The following is a 23388-nucleotide window of genomic DNA, read 5'->3' on the forward strand; positions in this document are numbered from 1 at the left end:
TGTTAATTTTTTAATCATTTTTTTTGTGGCGTAAATAAAAAACAAAAAAATAATTTATAATCCATTCTTTATTTCAGAATAAGTTGCGAAAATGTACATCTTGCACTGTTCCAAACATCAAATACATTAGTGGTTACGGTAAATTTCAAAATGTACACTTCTGTGCAGGTGTACCTCAAGTTTTACTTTGAAAACTACCTTTATAAAAGCATACTTTGGAATCTCAAGAGAGGTGATTTCATTTACATTTTGTACTTAATAAACTGTAACCAATGAAAGTCATATGAAATGTATTTTTGAGAATGTATTGGTAATTAATTTCAGCGCCGATGGGCTGGCAGCCGGGAGCGGTTAGGCGCCGGATTCGCGCTTGGCGCCCTGCAGCACGATGTAGGCGGAGTGCGTCTCGCGCTGCTTGTCCTGCAGCATCTGCAGCGTGCCCAGCGGCGTGTCCGTCGAGCTCATCTTCTTCATCAGCTGCACAGACAACGCGTCGGTTATAAGGTGCGCATTTATTAATTTTTTTTTTGCCTCGTCCACACCAACATGCATGTCGTAGGCATGTTTAGTGAGCTGCCACATTAGCGAATTGTAAGCGTTTTTAAGCGGTGACGCAGCAAAAACGCCGCGGCTCCGCGGCGAACACGTCACGGATGCTTAAAGAGGTTAATAACCGGGTAATAACCCGTCCACATATGCGATCATGATACGCGTCGACGATACGGATACGGTGATCGGATCGGGCAAATGATACATGTCTGGACCCGGCTTAACGTTTCCGCCTCGTGTCCGCCGCGCACCCGCGGGGTGTTCGCTGCGTTGCCGCTCCGCTTTGAAAACGCTTGTAATCCGCCAGTGTGGCAAGGCTCTTACGGTCGTTTCTACAATTAGTTTCGAATTAGATAATACTTTGAGGGACCATGAGGGACAGAGGGCAAAGATAGGGTTTGACGCAAACTGTCCCATTAGCAAAATGGTCACTGAGGTAAAAGTTGATTTTGAATTCGTGACGAAATGCGAATTGGACGGTCTGCGTCAAGCCCGATAGTAGTCAGCGGGTGCACTCACGCCCTCCTGCACGGCCTTCTTGATGCGCTTCTCCTGTTTGTTCTTGCCGGGCCCCTTGCCGTGGAACTTGTGCGACAGGTAGCGGAAGGCCTCCTTGGGGCACAGCGGGCGGCCGTCGTCGTCCACGTACTCCAGCTTGATGTTGGGCCGGAAGTTGCTCTTCTCGCGGAAGTCCTGCAGCGGGCCCGAGTGCCCGCCGCGCTCGCGCCGCCCGTACTTGTCGTCCTCGCTGTTGATAATGTTATTGGTATTTTTAGGTCTCATAAAAATCACGATGCGATGTTGTATTGTGAAAATCTACAACACAATATTGTAACCAGCCACGACGACGATGTTGATCAGTGCACGCGGCATATTTGATTCGGAATGTATTGCTCCCTTAAGGGAGGGACACTCATCGACTGAGGTTTTTGACGAATTTGTGCACTTCAACGATAAGACTTCGAGATATTGTCGTGTTGGGATATCGTAGATAATGTGTATAGAACGTTCATCCACGAAGACGCGCCCCACCATTCTTCCGCTAATGTTTGAGTGTTATTGGTACACGCTAAATTATCCATGAGTGCACGCGCACACTACACAATAATGACGCTCGGATTAAACTCCCCGCACATCGACCAAAAATTGGTGTGGCGCGTTTTCGTGGATGAAACGCTTTATAAAAGAAGCATGTTATGGAATGTTTCGCAGACCCGAGCGCCTTGTCCTCGATGGAGTAGTGGCGGGCGGCGAGCAGGTGGTGCGGCGCGCGCGCGGGCGGCGCGGGCCCGGCGCGCTCCAGGTAGCCCTTGCTGAGCGCCAGCCGCAGCGCGCCCGCCACGCCCGCGCCCAGCGCCGGCTCCGCTTCCAAGCCCACTGACGCGCCTGCAAGCAAACGGTAAACGTTAAGGCTGGTTTTAGTGTCACGCGGACTGTCAGTGCAGATCGCTCCGCACAGCCGATCTGTATGAACTGCTAGGGAGCGGAGCGATTCCTCCGGACCGCATTACTCTAAGGCTTGATTTCCTTTTAGGCTGACATCGATGACCGACGTCGCGTCTTTCCGTTCTATACATGGCCAGAACGCACCCATAGGAAACTGCTCGTGTATATTTCGGAGTGCCTGTTTGTAAATCTGTGACTCCAAACTATACACGAATTTTGCGTACTGATCGTGTATAGTTTGGAGGAGCTTAGTAAAAAAAGTCATCTCCAAACTATACTCGATTAGTTTCTACTACACCACTTACACTTGACTAGAGTGTGTTTAGTTGATATTGATTTAGTAAAATTCAGTAAAATATGGAACTATATTTAAAATTACATTTATTTGATATTATTACATAAAATATTATTATTTTACTGAATCTATAATAAATCTAGATTTTTAAAACTATTGTAAGTGGTTTTTGAAATTAAATTGATTAGGTAGATTTCAAATTAAATAACAATTTAATTAATATGAGAGAGAGTGAGAGAAGAAAGTTCAACGCGCATTAAATACAATATTATGCGAGACTTTAAATGCTAGGTTTGTATTGTCGGCCGTTTGGTGTAGTGGTTCGAAGTGGTAGCGGGTTCGATTCCCGCACAGTACAAACATTTGTGTGCATGAACATATTTGTTTGTATTGGACTGGGTGTTTTCTATGTATAATAAGTATGTATTTACAAAAAAAAGTATTTAATTATGTTTATATCCGTTGTCTAGTACCCATAGTACAAGCTTTGCTTAGTTTGGGACTAGAAGCGCAGTGTAAAATGTCTAAGGATATTTATTTATTATTTATTTTATTTATTAACTTTTATCTCAAGAACAAAATCATTTTGACATATTTCCATACCTACAATTGGTGAAATATCAGCCCCAAAACAAATATCTTTTCTATGGCAGAATAAGAAACACCAAAAAATCCTTTATCAAAACAATGACATGTGTCGTAAGATGATTCAATGTTTAAAGTAGACACGCAGATATGAATTAATCTATCTATACAGGGTGTTAGGTAAATGGGTATATGAGCCGACACTAGCCCATGTTAACATGGTCATATAAATGGTATGGTAAAGTCAGAAATTTGATATCATAATTTTATATTTTTAAATTTTCATACATAATAAATTTTATAAAATCCGATTTGTATGAAAATTAAAATAATTAAAATGAAGATATCAATTTTCTGACTTCACCATACCATTTATATGACCATATTAACATGGGCTAGTGTCGGCTCATATACCCATTTACCTAACACCCTGTATAAATAAAAATGAATTGATGTTCGTTAGTCTGATTAAAACTCGAGAACGGCTGGGCCGATTGAGCTGATATTGGTTTTAAAATGTTTGTCGTAGTCCAGGGTAGGTCTAAACGGTGAGCAAATACGCGCGCGATATTGTTTTTCTGTAACAGACAAAATTCCACGCGAGCGAAGCCGCGGGCGGAAAGCTAGTATGTAATAGAAAGAGAGGTCAATAAGTCAAAATGACTAGCATGCAACTACTCGCGTATAAATTGTAATCACGCACTTATTACAATACATACATGATTAGTCCGTATGCGTACTGGCGATGTATATTTTGGAGGAAGATAATTGACCTAAGTCACTACAAAGTATACGCGAGCAGTACGCAGCGTATGCGTACTGGTCGTGTATAGTTTGGAGGAGCTTAGTAAAAAAAGTCATATCCAAACTATACTCGATTAGTTTCACACCCTTGCGTTCTGGCTATGTATAGAATGGAAAGACGCACCGACGTCAGCGGCGCGCACGATTACACACTAGTTCTATGTAATCATCTGCCGCTGACGACGGCGTTGCTGTGCGGTGCTTCATAGAACATTGTGTTTATTCGTACGCTTGACCGATGTACGCGACCGACGTCAGCGTAGGAGGAAATCAAGCCTAATGCTGGTTTTAGTGTCACGCGGACCGTCCAGTGCGGACCCGCTCCGCACGGCCAATCTGTATGATCTAGGGAGAGTTTTAGAGTAATGCGGTCCGGTCCGTTCCGCTTCCTAGCAGTTCATACAGATCGGCTGTGCGGAGCGATCCGCACTGACAGTCCGCGTGACACTAAAACCAGCCTATTTTTCCACAAGCTTTACATGAAATAAAGTCGGAAAGTTTAGAGCATTCATTCATCCGATGTAACGATTTGGTACTACAAATCATATAAGGTAGCTTTCTGAATTGTCGGCGCGGTAGCGGCACGACATCAGCACGCTCGGCATATGCAGCAGAGTTTACCGAGCGCCTATATTTCAATGGAGCGTTCCCGATTGGCGCGGCATGCGCGGCACTGACTTACATCAGGAATGATCCATTGAAATGCTGTGTGAATCGTTGCTGATGTCGTGTCGCTGCCGCGCCGACAAGTCAAAAAGCGGCCTGCCTAATGCCCGTTTTCACCATCAATCCCTAATTTTGAAGTGACCCCTATGGTAACACTTGACAGGAATTTTGTTTTCATAGGGGTCACTTAAAAATTAGGGGTTGATGGTGAAAACGAGTATAAGGCTCCGCGCAAACGGGGCCACCAGTCACCAACATCATTAGTGGGCGCCATGTGATCGGTTAGATTTTTTTCGTATGGCCGCCACCGGTACCACGCTTAAAATGTAGCTTATCTATCGGTATGGCGGCAGTCGGCTTCCCGTTTGTGCGGAGACTGGCTTCCTGACCGTACTAACAGCTATGAAATAATGTTTGTATGTTACCGGCGGCGATGTCGGGCGGCTGGTCGCTGCCCACGTCCACGCGGCTCCAGGCGCCGCCGCGGGCCTCCGCCGCGCCCTCCACTTCCATGTCGTCGAACGCCGCCTCCTGCCGGGCAACAAGGGAAATAAGTCTCGTTTAAATGTAATCAATGAGGGCTATCGTTTTTATACTTAACAGTTAGCACCCCTGGCGATTGACAGGACCTTACTCTACAGTGGCGCCATCTTGATGAGTGCAAATGTGATAGTCCACCTACCACTTTAGCGCTCCCAAATTGGCGCCACTGTCTACGCTACTAGCAAGTGACAGGACCTTACTGGTGAGCGCTAAAACGATAGCCCTCATTGGCTTGTACGCTCCTTATTAGCGAGCTGCTCTCTTAGCAGTTGTGCGAATATTCAGGTGCCCCAAAATTAGTACGTCTATCTGACACCAGAGGGTTTGAAACGCGTGAAACATATTAGTGACGTGCTAATTTCAGGACGCGTTGTATATTATGCAACAGAAAAGGTAAGCGCACACAGACCGAAAGGGCGGGAAAGCGATCCAAAGCACTAGACACATATCGCGCCGGGAGGCGATCGCTTTTCCGCGATTCTTGCTTCTATGTGCGCTGATCTTTAGGGGCTTGCCACTCTGGCGGATTACAAGCGGTTCCAAAGCAGAGCGCCGACGACGAAAACTCCGCCGCGTCGCCTTGAAAACGCTTGCAATCCCCCAGTGTGGCAGCTCATCAATGTGTTACACAACCAAGGAAGCTTCTAAAGCCTGGTCCGTGAGCACGTAGAATTTTGTCCAATGACCCCAAGCTACCCATCCTTATAGCTCGCGCGTAATTATGTTGCTATGGCGCTCGCACACTCACTGCGGGCGCCCGTCGCACAATCGCTACAGCAATATAATTACGCGCGAGCGATAAGGATGGGTAGCTTGGGGTCATTGGACAAAATTCTACGTGCTCACGGACCAGGCTTTAGAAGGAAAGTAGGCGTGTTTACCGCGGGCGCGCGCTCGGCGCGGGCGCCGGCGTAGGAGGGCACGTCGCCCAGCGTGCGGCAGAACTCGGCCGTGGCGTCCAGCACCATGCAGCCCTCCGGTGCTTCTTCAATTTCCTCTTTTACCTCCTCTTTCACGCTCTCCAGGATCTCTTCCACCTGTATTGTTTCATCATTTATTATTACATTTACTTTATGCGACATCAAGGCTGAGTTGCACCACCTAACTTTGACCGTAACTATAACGATAACCGGTGTTTTTGTATGGAGTTTGACAGATTTTTGACGTTTGTCAAAGTTAAAGTAAGATGGTGCAACCTAGCCTAAGTTGACACGACTAAACTGATGTACAGGTAAGACGTGTCATGTTCGAGTTAACTAACTTACAGTTACCTGGGAGCTGTAACGTCACGTGCATTATGACGCTCTGTTACGGATGGGGTGAACGCAGGGAGATGTGCAATTTGGGAGGGAGTCGTATTTCAGCGACGTGCGCAGTTAGGGAGTGCGCGCACGGGTGACTTGTGTCCATGGATGAAGATGTATGCAGAAGCGCACCGTAGCGACGGGACAGCGACAAAAGTCACTTTTGCGCGCAAACCCTTTTTTTTTCGTCGGGAAATGCTTTGCGCATACCCATTACCCACTAGTCTATGGGGACAGCCAGTGGGTTATGTGGGACTCTGCCCGCCTACCCACTAAAGGCGGGGCCTACCCACAAAAACCCGACGGTTTCCACCAGAGCCCAAAGAAACGGAGCTGCGAGTTATTGTCCTGGTTGGACATTCGTCCGCAGCTCCGCCTCTCTGGTTTCGAGGGAACCCCCAATCCCCTCCTCCAGTTGTTTTTTATAGAGGTTTTCTCCTCGCGGCCCTTAAAACAGGACCCCCGGCCCGCCGTAGCGGGTTACGGTCTGCTCTATGCCGCTGCTCGGTCAGCTCTGCTGATCAGAGAAGTACCGAGAGCGGCCCTCCAAAGAATGGGCCCGGGCAAACGCCTCGACGGCCCCCGGCCCACTCAATCGTGGGTTACGGGTTGCCCGACAGGCCCGCCGAGTTGACGAGACCTGCCGTTGCGCGCACGCCCTTAGCTAAACTTGGCTTGGCGTGGCTGACCTTGGGCATGGCGCGCGCGGTGGCGGCGGCCTGGCGCATGCGGCGCGCGCGGGCCAGCGCCGCCTGCAGCTCCGCGTCGGGCTCCGCCTCCGCCTCGTCCTCCACCAGGGCTCCGCGCTGGGACCCGCCTGCGCTCGTGCCGCCCACCTCTGTAGATACACAACATAAACATCAGTTGCTTCATTCTTCTACATGTAAGCGTAAATTGAGAAGATATAATCAATGAGTTGGTCATCTTCATAGAAACGCACCGAGCGCGGTTTGTATGTGAGCGCGCGCCAATACGTATGCGGCGCGCACGCACACACTGACAAAATTCGGGGCAACTCACCGCTAAATTTTGACAGTGTGTGCGTGCGCGCCGCATACGTATTGGCGTGCTCACATACTAACCGCGCTCGGGCGTTTTTATGAAGATGACCTACTCATTTGTATTTACTCTGATATAATACAGGGCACAGGGTGGAATTTTGTAATGCCACCTGGAGGGAAAGTACTCTTAATATTGTAGATAGAAAATTTTTCTCAAAGAAAACATTCCTTTATTTTTGAAAAGAAATAGAACTGCATTCAGATTTCCAAAAATTTGCTTGTCACACCCGGGAATCGAACCAACTAAAATCTGTAAAAAATTACACCCTGTATTTTTATTACATCGATCGTTAGGGTTAACTATAAGGATGAAATCTCTCTAACAAACTTGATAAATCAAATGAAAGGAAAACCATGAAATCTTAAATTATTTTAATTATTTTACAGAAAATTGTATGGTATGATAGTGAATTTTCGAAAACTTTTGGAAAATCTTTGAATGCAGTTCTCTTTCTTTTCAAAAATAAAGGAATGTTTTCTTTCAGTAAAAATTTACATCTACGGTATTAAGAGTACTTTCCCTCCAGGTGGCATTACAAAATTCCACCCTGTATAGAAATATATTTTTGTACCTGTATCATCTGTCTCCAATGGCGCCGTACCCGCTTCGTAGTCATCCACGTCTATCGGTTCTTGTTTGGCCTTCTTACGAATTTTACCCTGCGAAAACCAAATAAATTATTTATTGTATGTGTTTAAACTAATGTAAGCCTGTTTTTGTCTGAGATCATGTATGTAATTTAAACTTTTGTTTTTTAAGTTTAAGGCTGAGTTGCACCACCTAGCTTTGACCGTAATTTTAATGAACCGGTGATTTTTGACGTTTGTCAAAGTTAAAGTATGGTGATGCATCATGCAATCCAGTCTGAGATGTTTTCAATAAGTTATTATAGTCTGGTCCGTGAGCACGTAGAATTTTGTACAATGACCCCAAGCTACCCATCCTTATCGCTCGCGCGTAATTGTGTTGCTGTCGCGCTCGCACACTCACTGCGGGCGCCGTCGCACAGTCGCGACAGCAATATAATTACGCGCGAGCGATAAGGATGGGTAGCTTGGGGTCATTGGACGGGATTCTACGTGCTCACGGACCAGGCTTTAGAATGCGCATTATTAAACGTTACACACGTCTGTCCTCTTCAATACAACAAAGCAGCTGCAGCGACGTACCTTCCTCTTGGTCTTCTTGAACTTGGCGCTGATCTCGTGCTCGTCCAGGTAGTCGGTGGCCAGCTGCAGCGGCGGCAGCTGCAGCGACTCCAGCCGCTTCTCCACGCCGCCCGCCAGCCGCTCTTGTCGCTGCCAAACAATACATTATTACTTGCTTGTTTCATTTATTAAACGACACAGACACCCCCTTGTTCCCCTTCCTCTTGTATATGATGTCAAGGAGGCTCCTTGTATGATGTCAAGGACAAGGCTGCTTGTCTAGTCTTGTCTTGTTCTCCTTGACAAGGCTGCTTGTCTATGATGACAGAGAGGCTCCTTGTCTATGATGACAGGGAGGCTCCTTGCCTATGACGACAGGGAGGCTCCTTGTCTATGATGACAGGGAGGCTCCTTGTCTATGATGACAGGGAGGCTCCTTGTCTATGACGACAGGGAGGCTCCTTGTCTATGACGACAGGGAGGCTCCTTGCCTACGATGACAGGGAGGCTCCTTGTCTATGACGACAGGGAGGCTCCTTGCCTATGACGACAGGGAGGCTCCTTGTATCTGTCAAGGCTGCTTATCTATGATGACAGGGAGGCTCCGTGTATCTGACAAGGCTGTTTGTCTATGATGACAGGGAGGCTCATTGTCCTTGATGAGGCCTCTTGTATCTGACAAGGCTGTCTATGATGAGGCTCCTAGTATCTGAAAAGGTTCCTTGTCTAGAATAACAAGGCTGCTTGTCTACGCAAGGCTGCTTGTCTACGATGACGGAGGCTCCTTAAGGTATCTGACAAGGCTCCTTTGTCCATGATGATAAGGAGGCTTCTTGTATATGACAAGGAGGCTCCTTGTATATGACAAGGAGGCTCCTTGTATATGACAAGGAGGCTCCTTGTATATAACAAGGAGGCTCCTTGTATCTGACAAGGCTCCCTGCATTAATCAAGGAACCTCCGTCATCATAGGCAAGGCGAGCCTTGTCAGATACAAGAGCCTCCTTGTATGATGTCTATGAAAACAAGGCTCCTTGTCTATGACGGACAAGGCTGCTTGTCTACCTGACAAGGGTACGGTGCCACTCACCAACATGTCGCGGAAGCGCTTGGCCTCGATGGCGGCGTGGTCGCCGATGACGAAGCCGCGGGCGCGCGCGGCCGCGTCCTTGTCGATCTCCTCGTCGTACTTGGCCAGCACCGGCTTGCGGTAGCCCAGCGCGGCCGCCTCCATCTCTTCCTCGTCGTCGTACGCCTGGTACCCGCTTTTGGCTTTCTTGCGGTTTAGGATGTTCTGCAAATTAAATGTTTATTATTATTACACGTCATATTAGAAGAGCCAGCTGTAGCCACGTGTAAGGCTCCTCGCCCACGGCGACTTTTTGTAGCGATGCAGTAGCGATTTTGTCGCGCGTTCGCATCGATAGTCGCAATGCGGTCGCTAGCTGTGTGCCCTCGCCCACATAAACGCGCTTCTGTCGCGATGCAAACGCGACTTAGTAACCCTCCCTCCGTTCTCTCCCCGATGTCGTCCGACGCGTTTGCATCCGGGCGTTAGTAAGTAAGTAAGTATGTAATCTGTAAGTCTAGATATTAGCACGTCACTACCTTGTTTAATATACAACGCAATTTTGTATACCCATTATACACTATACAAGAATGCATGGTAAATTCAGTGAACTGCTCCTGAATCGAATGTACTATCGGGGACTCTTCCGCCTGACCACTTTGTAGAAATTTTAGCGTAAGCGCATCGCTCCGGTCACGTGCTCACCCCGTCTCTAATTGGTTACGCATTTTACTATATTTTTACTACGACCAATAAGAGACAATCAGGGCTTAGGTTGCAATACGAAATACCATTGTGCACTTTATTGTCATACGGTTAAGGTTTAAAACGAAATGTTTCTTTTTCTTCAATCTTTCTTAGTTTTAGGCTGAGTTAGGTGGTGGTGTTTTAGTTAGGTGGTGCACCACCTAACTTTGACCGTAACTATAACGGTAACCGGTGCTTTTTGTATGGAGTTTGACAGAATTTTGACGTTTGTTAAAGTTAAAGTAAGATGGTGCAACTCAGCCTTAGAATTTTAATAATAGAATTTGGTTACAAACAAATAGATATGTATTTTTTTTAATATTGTGTTTTTATACGAGGTCTGTCTGCTTTGGCGATCTGTCGACATATTCTCTCCTTTGTTTTTTTGTGAAGTTTCGTGATCAATAACCGATTGATTTGTGTTGACCCGTGCTAGTAATTGGACTGTTTGATTGCCTTTTTATTGACCTCCGCTCGATTACTGAACCATGCCTCTCAAAATAATTCTTATATTTACTTACAAACTTATCTATACATTGTTAACTGTTTAAGTATTATTTAGTTTGAAGTTTAATTGTTATTGATTTAAGACCTTGTGTAAAGACACTTAATGTGCAATAAAAAATTGAATTTGAAATAAAAATAAGTTAATATTATAATATTTACGATAACCAATTACCTGGATCATTGCTACCTAGTGCAATATTTATATAAAATTTTAATAACGTAGATAAGTCTTTCTTTAAAACGGAAAACAAAATATGCATTAAAAATAAATAGAAACCTATTATAAGTTTTTATTTACATTCAAGGATTTAAGAAAGTTATAGCCAGATCTTACAATAATTGTTTTTAAGCCACAAATATTCCTTAACTCTTTACTAATTAATTCAATAACATATTGTTTTAAATTATAAGTTCCGAATAAATTAAATACCTATTAAATAAGTAAAATTCGAAAGTAACTGTATGATTTTGTATTTCTCGCCCTAACTAGCTAAACTAATATCATGAGATTTACACTCATAATATCAACAATAATTGTAGAAAAGGCTACTTTTTTCTCGGGAAATTGCATAGTTACCTCGGAATGTGCGATAGCAATTTTGTGACCCGATCGGGCAATCGCTAGTTCAAATTTTACACGAAGCCTCATATAATATTTTGTAGCGATTCTTTATTGGGTTTCAAATTGACTAAAATGCGACGTTGCCAAACGAGCGCTACGGATGCGGGTAATAAGCAATACTCAATCCTAAATGCTTTACATAGAGCTTGGTTTGCTAGGGCAAACATCTACAGTGGTGCGCCGACGCTGCTTAGACCCGAAACATGAATGAACGGGGGCGGAGCATAATCGAGCGTGTGTGTGCAAACAATTTAGGCCCTTAAGGTGTCAAGGCGTTCGAGTCCCCGATAGTACCTACTACTGCTATTTCTATTTATTTATATTAACCGGCAGACAGTGTGCGTCAGAACCGCGGGTGGGGTATCATGAAATCGAATGAAACATATTCTGGTATTTAGTAGTGTTTTACTATTATTTGATAGCGAAGATAAAAATTTTAGTACTTATCTATAAACAAAATTAAACGAAAAACAAAGTTCCACCGCCAACCTGACGTCAGGATGGCGGGTGGGTAGTTGAACGGTGTACAATACTTAGAAACTGTAAATGCCAATTTTTAGTATCTCTTCATTAAATAAATAAAATAATGTTAATTCTTATCTACGCCTTTTTATTTACTTGTGAAATATATTTTTTCAATGTCGGAAGCCATACAAAAATTTTTTTTTGTTTAGTTTCAAAAGTTCTCTGATTAAAACAGCATTAAACGATAAATGAGGTGCACTGATATTTAATACATATCTACAAGTATTGCATAGTAGAGTAAAAAGATTTAGTAGTTCTACTAAATACAAGATGAAACGATTAACAAAGTCCGCCGCCGTCCATTCTGACATCAAGTTGGCGGGTGGAAATAAAACGGTGTAAAATGCATAAAAAAGACTATAGATGTTAACTTATTATAATAGTCCTTTGGTAACTACTTACATTTATTTTAAAATTATAACTTTTAACATCTTTAAATATTATTTATTTCATTATTTTTAATAACCATTCTGTGCGCCCACATGTTAACAGTCGCGGCTTAGATTAAATTATGGATTGTAATTTGATAATAAACCCTTGTTCCACATACTTTATGGAATGAGATCTAGTTGACGGGAGGGATGATCGGGATCACATTCTTTATTAGCCATGGAACATTTCTCTCGACAGAGTAGGAGCAATGAGAATGAGAAACTGTTTTAAATTACTGCGTTTCATCTTTTTAATCTATTATTTAGGTACCTACCTACTTACTAGTAAACATTTACATAGAAGTTCCTCAATTTATAAATATTTAAATAAAACAACTGCTGTTTACATAATTTATTCATAATCATCTCTAAATTAACTATAATATTATTATATCCGCCAATATTCCTAACTATAATTTACAGTCTTGATAGGAATTCTCATCTGAGGACTTAGTGTGAGTTAACATCAAAGAAGAAGTTAGATCTTGAAAGTTTCCGCTAGGTTCGCTGTCATACGTTTATTGTTACTTTTGCAGTCGACATCGAATGCGTTTGTCATAAACTCACACTACGCCCCCTGCTCTGAGGAACTTCGCCTATGTAAATGTTTACTAGTAAGTAGGTAAGTACCTAAATAATAGCTTAAAAAGATGAAACGCAGTAATTTTAAACATTTTCTCATTCTCATTGCTCTTACTCTGTCGAGAGAAATGTTCCATGGCTAATAAAGAATGTGATCCCGATCATCCCTCCCGTCAACTAGATCTCATTCCATAAAGTATGTGGAACAAGGGTTTATTATTTATTTATTTAAGGCTCACAAAACAAGTTACTCATATTTAAGTACAAATTACAATCCATAATTTAATCTAAGCCGCGACTCTTAACATGTGGGCGCACAGAATGGTTATTAAAAATAATGAAATAAATAATATTTAAAGATGTTAAAAGTTATAATTTTAAAATAAATGTAAGTAGTTACCAAAGGACTATCATAATAAGTTAACATCTATAGTCTTTATGCATTTTAAACCGTTTTATTTCCACCCGCCAACTTGATGTCAGAATGGACGGCGGCGGACTTTGTTAATCGTTTCATCTTGTATTTAGTAGAACTACTAAATCTTTTTACTCTACTATGCAATACTTGTAGATATGTATTAAATATCAGTGCACCTCATTTATCGTTTAATGCTGTTTTAATCAGAGAACTTTTGAATCAAAACAAAAAAAAAATTTGTATGGCTTCCGACATTGAAAAAAATATATTTCACAAGTAAATAAAAAGGCGTAGATAAGAATTAACATTATTTTATCTATTTAATGAAGAGATACTAAAAATTGGCATTTACAGTTTCTAAGTATTGTACACCGTTCAACTACCCACCCGCCATCCTGACGTCAGGTTGGCGGTGGAACTTTGTTTTTCGTTTAATTTTGTTTATAGATAAGTACTAAATTTTTTATCTTCGCTATCAAATAATAGTAAAACACTACTAAATACCAGAATATGTTTCATTCGATTTCATGATACCCCACCCGCGGTTCTGACGCACACGGCAGACAGTGGTGACTGAGTTTGTTGCGGCGCTTCTTCTCAGCACTTGCCAAATGTTGGTCTCGAAGCGCTGGTAGGGTAAAAAGATTATGAGACATGTAGAGGCTCCTTAAGAGCAAAATGACGATTTGTAAGAACTATTTATTAGTCTAAACAAATAAAGAAATTTTGACTTTGACTTTGAGTAGCGATGCTGTCGCTCGTTTTGCAAAAAGTCGCCGTGGGTAAGGGGCCCTTACATGTACACTTGAAAAAGCCGGCAATAGACACAGTAGGTAAGGCTGCGGTGGTTACCTTCTGCGAGCGCTCGGTGTCGACGATGTTGACGTTGACGAGCACGTCGTCGGCGTCGGCCAGCACGGGCGCGTCCGCCAGCGTCAGCACCACGTCGCGCTCCTCCTCCAGCTGCGAAAGGGATCAAACAAATTATATTAACTATACAAGATTAAATAAATAAAATATCCTCTTACCCCGATTTTTATTTCACCTTATACAGGGTGTTAGGTAAATGGGTATATGAGCCGACACTAGCCCATGTTAACATGGTCATATAAATGGTATAGTGAAGTCAGAAATATGATATCATCATTTAATTTTTTTTAATTTTCGTGCAAAATAAATTTTATTAAATCCGATTTGTATGAAAATTAAAATAATTAAAATGAAGATATCAATTTTCTAACTTCACCATAACCATTTATATGACCATATTAACATGGGCTAGTGTCGGCTCATATACCCATTTACCTAACACCCTGTAGAAGATGCACATAGGGAATGTCACACGACCGTTGCCAGTACGCTGTGTAGTTGCAGCGGAATGATTGCGATGTCGCAACGCAATTTTTAATGCCGGCAGTACACTCTCACTAAGAGACTACGAACAGGCCGAATGCGAGTACTCACCTCTCGGGGTATCTCGCTGTCGCTCGCTCGCTCTCGGACGAGACTTGACGAGTGTACTGTCGAAAAAGAAAGTGCGTTGCTGCTCCATAATCGTACCGCTGCACTTTTACCCGTAACTTCTCCTGGCTCTTCTTAGTCCATTACTCGCACGTTCCGGCAACGCACTAGCGAGTCTTGTGTGAGGCCCGGTTTCCACCAATGCAGAGCAGAGCGGATGAGTGTTTTGAATAACCAATCAGATTTCATTATTTCTACTTTTCTCCGCATCCGCTCCGCTGCGCCTTGGTGGAAGGAAACCGAGCCTTACACTGATCTCTCTAGGAGTCGCAATATAATGAGGGCTATCGTTTTAGCGCTCACCAGTTGGCGTCACTGTAGAGTAAGGTCCTGTCACTTGCTAGTCGCGAAGACAGGGGCGCCAACTTGTGAGCGCTAAAGTGGTAGGAGGACTGTCGCATTTGCACTCATCAAGATGGCGCCACTGTAGAGTAAGGTCCTGTCAATCGCCAGGGGTGCCAACTGTCAAGTATAAAAACGATAGCCCTCATTGTACTATAACTCACAGCGTCGAGGTCGTGCGCGACGCGCAGGCCGCGCAGCTGCCGCTCGCCGTATGCGCGCGCGCGGTCCGAGCGCGCCTCGTCCGCCACCAGCGCCGACACGCCGAACACCTCGTCCATCTCGTCCAGCATGGCCGCCTGCAGCATATACAATTTTTGTTAAATAAATAAAAAAAAAACTGCCTGAAGTTAACAATAAGTAATAGGTATACTAGGTATGTTGTCGACACAATAATAGTATTGCCCTATACCCTTTCATGCAGAAATGAACCCTTGCAATGCCATGCCACCTTTGCTGATAATATTGTTTCGGAAAAAGGCCAAGAGCTTCCTCGTAGTGGATAAAAAAAATTACCTAATTTGGTGAAATATCTAAAAACCTGTGATGAGAAATAAATCTGTTGTCTAATTTAAAGTGTACTTATTTTTAATCCCATGAAAGATTATGAACTTACCCGTTTAGCAGCGTCTCGTTTCTGTTTTTCAATCTCGCGAGACTTCTTCACCCATGCGAGGGCATCCTCTCCGTCATCTTCGTCCGCCAGCAAAGTTGTTTTGAGCCTAAAATAACAAGGTAACATTAGCACACAACATTGTAATACTTGTCACAGTAAAATTCACTTAATACTGAAAAAATACGTTAATACACATACTAATACTACACACCCAAGTAAGTTCTCATCAGCACAAGTCGTAACCATCTACAACATTATGCTATGCACTTATGATTATATACACATACACTTATGACAAATAGTGGGTGCCCATCCTAGAAAAAATCATGAATCCGGCCCTGCAATGGTCAACACAGCGATAATCGCTGGGTATATCTACATTTGCATCAAACCGTTACCGCCTCAGTATCTTGCCAATGGGAACCACCCAGAAACTGCGGCCACAAGTCCTAATAATGCAATAAGTACTTACTTCTGCTCGATCTTGCGCTTCTCGCGGCGCTCGTCGAGGCGCTCGCGCAGCTTGTCGGCCTTCTTCTGCTGCGTGATGCTGGCGGCCGGCTTGTGGTAGAACTCGCCCAGGTCGTCCTTGAACTTGCCGTCGTCTGTGGAGGAGAAATTAGAATAAATAGTCATATGAATGGAGCGGAGTGGACTGCACAATTATTACAATATGTAGGCAACACAAAAATATGAAATTTATACACGGTGTTCCAAAAAGTGGTGTCAAGCCGAAGCCCAGAGGCAGAGCATCACTAGGGCTATCCAAATCACCTCCATGTATGTTCCGCGATTTTTGATAGTTTTCGAGTTATGATTGTTGTAAATGTCTGTGCTTAGGCACTTTTTTGGTCACTGTGGCGCGAATCGTCAAGTTACATACCTGATTTTTTTTATTATTATTACATGAATACTAAGGCCTAGCTGATTCAGAAGTATTTACATCCATAACACGAATGTAAACTAAAATGCTCTATGTTGTAAAAAAAATCCTAACTCGAAAACTATCAAAAGTCACGGTGATTTGGGTAGTCCTAGTCATCACTAGGGCTACCCAAATCACCGTGACTTTTGATAGTTTAGAGGTTTTTTATAGTTTTACCCAGAGGTAGAGCATCCTCTACCTCTGGGTTTCGGCTTGACACTACTTACTACTTCAAATTATTTCGTACAGGGACACCTGTATTTACGAAATAATTTGAAAGAAATAATAGAAATGTAACTGACCGGCGGGCGCCTCAGCGACTTCGAGCGGCTTGAGGCCGAGCTTGGCGCGGAGCCGGTTGGTGTCCTCCACCGACAGGCTCTCCTGCGCGCCGCCCCCCGCGCCCGCAGCCCCCGCGCCGCCCGAGCTGGTCCCCGGCGAGCCCGAGCGCGCACCAGACGGCTCACGCTCCCGCTCGCGAGGACGCTCCGGCTCCAAACTTTTGTCTCCGAAGCTGTCAAATATAACAACAAATGAATAGATATAGGTAGGTCAAATACATGACTTTTTGTGCATAAAAAAATAGATAAACTTTGAAATCATGTTCTATTTAAATTACTTATGGGGGGTTATTTGCTAATAACCGACCATATATTGTCCTCGGAATTATATTCCGATTATAATAATCACTAAGATTATTTTTAGGTAGTACAGGCAAGAAAATGATAGTAGGGCGAACACGGTAGAATGAAGAATATTATTAACGAATTAAGAATTGTATTTAACGGCGCAAGTAACAAATAATTAATCAAAATACAATTATATTGAGAGAATTATTCAAATGATGTTAGCACAACGATCGCGGAAGACAGAATGTGTCATCGATTTTCCAATTCTCTTCAACGGCTATGAGTGAGCGGGGAACGATGAGCGGCGTTGAAGCGAGACGGCAGCATACGTCTCCACGGGTGCGCGAGCGACGCAGGCGTACCGCGGCGGCAGCGCGCATGCGCCGAACGTTTGTTCGGTCAGTCGGAGCTGGCCCAATTTCATGAGCGGAAGCGGATTGCTCAGAAATCTAAGGCGGGGGTCCAAGTTAAGATTGTGGCGGATAGTCGCCACATACTCTTCTTTAAAGCAAACAGCCAGGGACTGCAACTTACAATTTGCAGATATCTTTCCCAGACAAACCTGGGTTTCTTCAAGGCAAAAGTGAATAGGTACTTAGAGATGCCACACGGGCGTCTCAATATCAATGTTCTGGGCATCTCTTATTAAACATTGACTGGACAAATACCTGCCTAGTAGTCATACAATAAAAAATAATTACTAAATAAAGCCTGCCAAGAAAGTTAATTTGGTAGAAGAATACCTGTAGACCTACTTAAGTCGGTCGCCGAGCACGTAGAATTTCGTCCAATGACCCCAAGCTACCCATCCTTATCGCTCGCGCGTAATCATATTGTTGTTGCGACTGTGCGACCGCTTGGGGTCATTAGACGAAATTTTACGTGTTCGGCGACCGGACTATAGAATACATGTAAATCTACTAGTAAATTTGTAAATTTACCTGTCATCCTTGTGTGCCCTGTGCGCCTCCCTCGCGCGCCGGTCACGCTCTCGCTCCCGCTCGGCGACGTCGACGCTGGCGCTGCGGCTGCGCGGCGGCGGGCTGGGCGGCCGCAGGTGCGAGTCCACCGGCACCTCCTCCACTACAACCAACGAAAAGGCACGCTTCAACTACCTGCACTCCTGCACCAAACATTCTCCCACTTCAGATTAAATTTGGGCCACAAATTTAATTATTGAAGTGGTCGGTTCAAATTAATTTTGTATGTGTGATCAATGGAATGAAATAAAGGATAAAATAGAATAATATTCTACAAAGATTTGTATTGTTAAGAATATCAAACTGATGCTGACTTTCACTCACATTATCACTTTACATCAGAATTAAAGTTAATCAAAACAGCAATTGAAGAATTTGTGGATATTCAAGGATTAATACAAGGATTTGTGCCAATTATTTATAGTGAAATAGACAGAAACACAAATATTTGAAAGCTAAGAATGAATAAAGAAATGATAGAAATAATTGAAGATCTTGTGGCACATCATATAGCGCTTGTTCCCATCCAGTCACACATAATGAGTAACACTGTGACTTGCTGGGAAAAAAAATCACATCAAGTCGCACTATTACTCGTCAGGACACCTATCTTCCCAACATACATTAAGTACCTAGTGTCAGGATAAAGAGGTTTCTTTAGAAAGAAACAAAATTATGTAAAAAAAATTCTTAGATAATGTCAGGCTTTCTGTCAGAAAATACAGGTTTACCGGTTGATAATAAAATCAAAATCAGAATATTTTATTCAGTTTAGTCCACACGTCATCATATCCTGGAGCTAGAGGATCGCCAGTAGATCTGGGCAGCAGATGAGTTGATGCTTCCAATGGGAAGCCACTCCGCATGACAGCATCAAAGAACAGATTTGCTCATTGTCTTGGGACTGATTGCAAATGAACACAGCAAAAAAAAAAAAAAGTTTAGACCACAAGTGGTACTTATGAACGTCAAAATGTAAATAATAAAAAAAGAAAAGGTAGCCCTTATGGGGCACTTTACATGTCTCCTTATCTTTTGGACCCTACCAGCGCTTCGAGACAAACATATGGCAAGTGCTGAGAAGAAACGCCGGAATAAACTCAGTCACCACTTATTGCCATACAGAAAAAAAATTTGTACGACTTGATGGGATTTTTCCCCAACGAATCAGTGTTATTCATTACAGTGTGACTATTTGGCAACAAGCATCTTTTAGTTTAGTCTTTTCATAAAATAATTTTAAAAGAAAAGGAGTAAGAGGATAGACACATTAATTGCGTTAATCAACATTTCTAAATAAATCAAATGAAGACATTGTCAGCATTTAGCCATGCTGGAAATTCTCTTTCTTGTTTGATAAGTGTGTGTTATTATTTTGACTGCAATATTTTATTAACCACTAATTATGACTATGACTACCTATTATGAAACATGTTCCGTAATCTTTTGATTACATCTTAATAATTTTTTTAATAAGAGCTACTATTATTGTATAAAATCTTATAACCACTACCGACTGGTCTTGCATTATGTACACGATCAAAGTTTTGAGATAGAAGATTGTAACGAAATAGACCTTGTAACTTCCAAATTATTATGATTCCGTTCAATTGATTTTTACTTTTTGAAGAAAACATGGGGTATCTTCATTGGTACGAACAATTTTACAAAACACACATCTCCACTTCATCAATCAGCAGCACCAAGCTCGTCGACGACGGCACTACCATACCCACCTCGCCGCGCCGGCGCTCGGGACGCGGTGGCCCATCACGAATGCCACCGAGTCTGAAATAACGAGCAAAACATGCCATTATTTTATCAACAGGGATAACCGCCACAGACGATGATGATCTCATGGGTATTTTGTTTTTACAATCTTGTGTGTGGGTACCCACATTCATCGCATTTTAATTACAGTTTGAAAGCTTATCTAGGGAATGAAATGATCACCGTCTACTGACGTCCAAAATATTGAATTAGGACAAACACATACCGTCTGGAGAGCGGTCCTTTTTGCGATCTTTGTGTTTCTTATGGCGTTTACGTTCGCGTTCCTCGCCATCCAGAGGTGAGCGAGATCGGCTCCTGTGCTTCTTCTTTTTCGATTCTTTCTTATGCTTTTTAGAACCCATTATAATATATTTTGTTGCAATATATTATTCCGCTGTAATATATCCAAATACTTGCAAGTATCTCAAAATAAAAATAAACACGTTCTCACGTTAACTCTTGAACTCTTCACTTGTCAAATTGTGTCAAATCGGCCATTTTGATTTGGGAGTTGTCATGTTGAATTTTTTTCTATAATGTCATTGGCATTTTTAGCAAAGGCATCAAAAATTATACAGCTTAATTTTTTTCTGAGAAAAACTGTATGCATCAACGCGGAGGGAAGCGGAGAAGTGTTATAATTAACCAATCAGATTTTTAATTAAATCCATATCTTTCCACTCCCTCCACATAGCTCCCTGTACCGCGCTGCGCCACCGTTCTTTTATAGAAAAACGGATCCACCCGACACACTTCCTTTCTTCTCCGCTCCGCTCCGCCTTGATGAAAACAGAATTCAAATTGTGGGACCCTGGGACCCCGGAACTAGTCAACCATAGGTTGAATTGGAAGCTCTAAGATAGATTCTGGCTATAATAAAAATTAAAGAAGTTGCAGCAGTGGTTGAAAAGAGCCTGCAAAATCACTTATGTAATAAATTGGTTTATGTGATGAGCAACTTTCAAACGGGTTGGTTTTATTTAACACCTCAGATTAAACCCGTACCTCGTCAGCATAGCATCTTTTACAGCGGGGTTTTTGATGGATGCGTCTTTTGCCACTCTGGTAAAATAAGTTTGTTTCGAGCTTAGCAACAAATTGAAGATTTGGTGCATCTGAAAAAATATCTAATTTGCTTTTGACAAATAATAACAAATGATGAGAGTACTCTTCGTGATTTCAATGCATCTAAAATAATCTGAAATAAAAAATGTTGACCAATAGAATGAAGACTGATTTGCGGTGGCTTTTTTTTTGCCAGTGGGTGGTTTCATCGTATGGTTTGCAGTAGTCACTGGCACAGACTAGCCCTCGATAAGGGTAGATCGATATTTTCGTTAGATAGGTACCGCTTTGGTCAAAATTTATCATCGTCCCACCCATTCAGGGTTCGTTTATTGTGTTCTGTAGTATTTTGCCGCCCTTTACCACAAGGGGCCTTGAACGACCCCGCCACTCCATGGCCGACGCTGCCACTCTTCCAATAACGAGTCTAAAACAAGCATTGGTTGCACTTAAAAATAGCACGAGTTATAAAATAAAACTTCGTTTAAAAAAGTATATAAATGTATTGATTTAAAAATAAAATTACTTATAACTTTAACAGACCTTTCACCTCGCAAAGTTTATAGCATATTTTGGCAAGCGCAGAACACATCTTTTAGACATGGAATCCAATGTGTTAGTTATTATTGCTTGTAGATAACATTATTGTCGATAAAATAACAATTTGAGCTTAGCCTTAAAATTGAGCCAACAATCTTATCACCAATTTTGTCCTCCACATAGGAATCTTCTTCATCTTACATCATTTGTCTGGACAACTAAATACATTTTGCAAAATATACAAATAACATTAAAAGATAAAAATGGAATGCATAAAAATACTTACTCTACTAATATTTACATAATTCGATTTTGTGATATGTTCGAAATTATATTGCATTATATGTATTTACAATAAGTCAATTTGTATAAAAAAAGGCTATTAGATCGAATTTATTTCAAAAATAGACATAACATTCTCATTTGCTTACATGTAGTATCTTTCGCACTTCACTAATCTAAATGGGGATAAACATAAGTGGTTCCATCTAAGTCACCTTTGGCATCGCTAGCATCTTGAATCTCAAACGTCGCGAGTATTCAATCATGAGGGTACTCAATATGAGCTTACACTACTAGACGGGATTTATCTTAAAAGAGCAAACTTAACCATTTTATTTTTAACGTCCGACAAGGTGTATCATAAAGTTTCGAATTCGAGAAAATCCTGTAAATACACGACATGTTAAAATACACAAATTGATATGTTGTTAAGTAGTTACAAATCGTCTCTGAAAAGAAAAGTAAGTGTTGATCGAGATACGAGAGTATGAAAAAATTTAGAAAAATAGATAAGTAAGATAGAGTGGTTAAATTAGATAAAATAGTTAAGAAGGTTACTTACAATTTTCAACAATAAAATTTTGTGATATCTTAATTATTCATTAGTCTTCGTAGCGAAAATCTTTATCTTTTTAAAGGACAAAATTTTGTATATCTGTAATACGAAAACAGCTTGATATTAGGGATCACGTATTTTATATTTTTTACTACCACCACCACAAAGTTATACGCGCCGGAAGGAGGTGTTCTTCGGTCATTCAGTAGAAGGTATAAAATATATGATGAATACTGAAAAGTTATAACAATTCTTTTGTTTAAATACGATGTTGTCGTTGTGAATATTTCCAATGTTTTTAAGAAGAAAGATTTTTCTTTTTCCTCATTATTTGCGCACTGCGCAGTCAGGTCAGCAGCCAGGCGACCGGGGGCGACAGGCAGGCTCTGTCTGCTCGGGTGTGGTGACGTCACAGCAGCGCGTGCGCCGGCAGCAGGCGGAGGCTGGGTGACGTCACAGGAGCGCGTGCGCCGGCAGCAGGCGCGCCGAGCGGCCCGCGCCCGCGCCGCCCGCCTCCCACGCCACGGCCCAGCCGTCCGCGTAGCAGCCGAACAGCGCCATGTTGTCGCTGCTGTACGCCAGGCTGCGGGCACACAAAAGGACATGAGGATTATGTGCACAGATACCATTTTACACACGCTTTGAACTCTGTGCCAAGCTCCATATGAGGACGAAGAGTAAGAATTTTAGCAGCTACGACTACGAGTGTAAAGCTGCGAACACTTTACAAATAATGGTGACTGAAAAGAAAAAAAATGTTTTAAATAAAGTAAATCCTAAGAAGAAATTTTTATGGTTGCCACTCGACAGCCCCGCCGCCATCATGCGAGTGTGGTGTGACGTGGCTCGCGGCTCG

The 23388-nt window shown here is 42.5% G+C and overlaps 2 protein-coding genes across 2 annotated transcripts; both read right to left on the reverse strand.

Annotated features, from left to right (window-relative positions):
* Window positions 1–50: 50 nt before the first annotated feature.
* LOC135072365 (U4/U6.U5 tri-snRNP-associated protein 1-like) lies at window positions 51–15474 on the reverse strand. The gene is made up of 11 exons (XM_063966262.1): window positions 15331–15474; window positions 14156–14266; window positions 9493–9696; window positions 8424–8552; window positions 7826–7913; window positions 6882–7030; window positions 5770–5925; window positions 4771–4876; window positions 1764–1935; window positions 1069–1297; window positions 51–477 (listed from the first exon to the last, which is right to left on the reverse strand). The coding sequence occupies exons 1-11, from the start codon at window positions 15472–15474 to the stop codon at window positions 352–354; spliced, it is 1614 nt and encodes a 537-aa protein (XP_063822332.1). The 3' UTR covers window positions 51–351.
* A 296-nt stretch (window positions 15475–15770) lies between these two features.
* On the reverse strand, window positions 15771–20579 carry LOC135072772 (U4/U6.U5 tri-snRNP-associated protein 1-like). The gene is made up of 5 exons (XM_063966808.1): window positions 20313–20579; window positions 18278–18419; window positions 17010–17221; window positions 16255–16387; window positions 15771–15888 (listed from the first exon to the last, which is right to left on the reverse strand). The coding sequence occupies exons 1-5, from the start codon at window positions 20449–20451 to the stop codon at window positions 15771–15773; spliced, it is 744 nt and encodes a 247-aa protein (XP_063822878.1). The 5' UTR covers window positions 20452–20579.
* Between the last annotated feature and the right edge of the window lie 2809 nt (window positions 20580–23388).

Source organism: Ostrinia nubilalis, chromosome 6, assembly GCF_963855985.1.
Source record: "Ostrinia nubilalis chromosome 6, ilOstNubi1.1, whole genome shotgun sequence".
Lineage (NCBI taxonomy): Eukaryota > Metazoa > Arthropoda > Insecta > Lepidoptera > Crambidae > Ostrinia > Ostrinia nubilalis.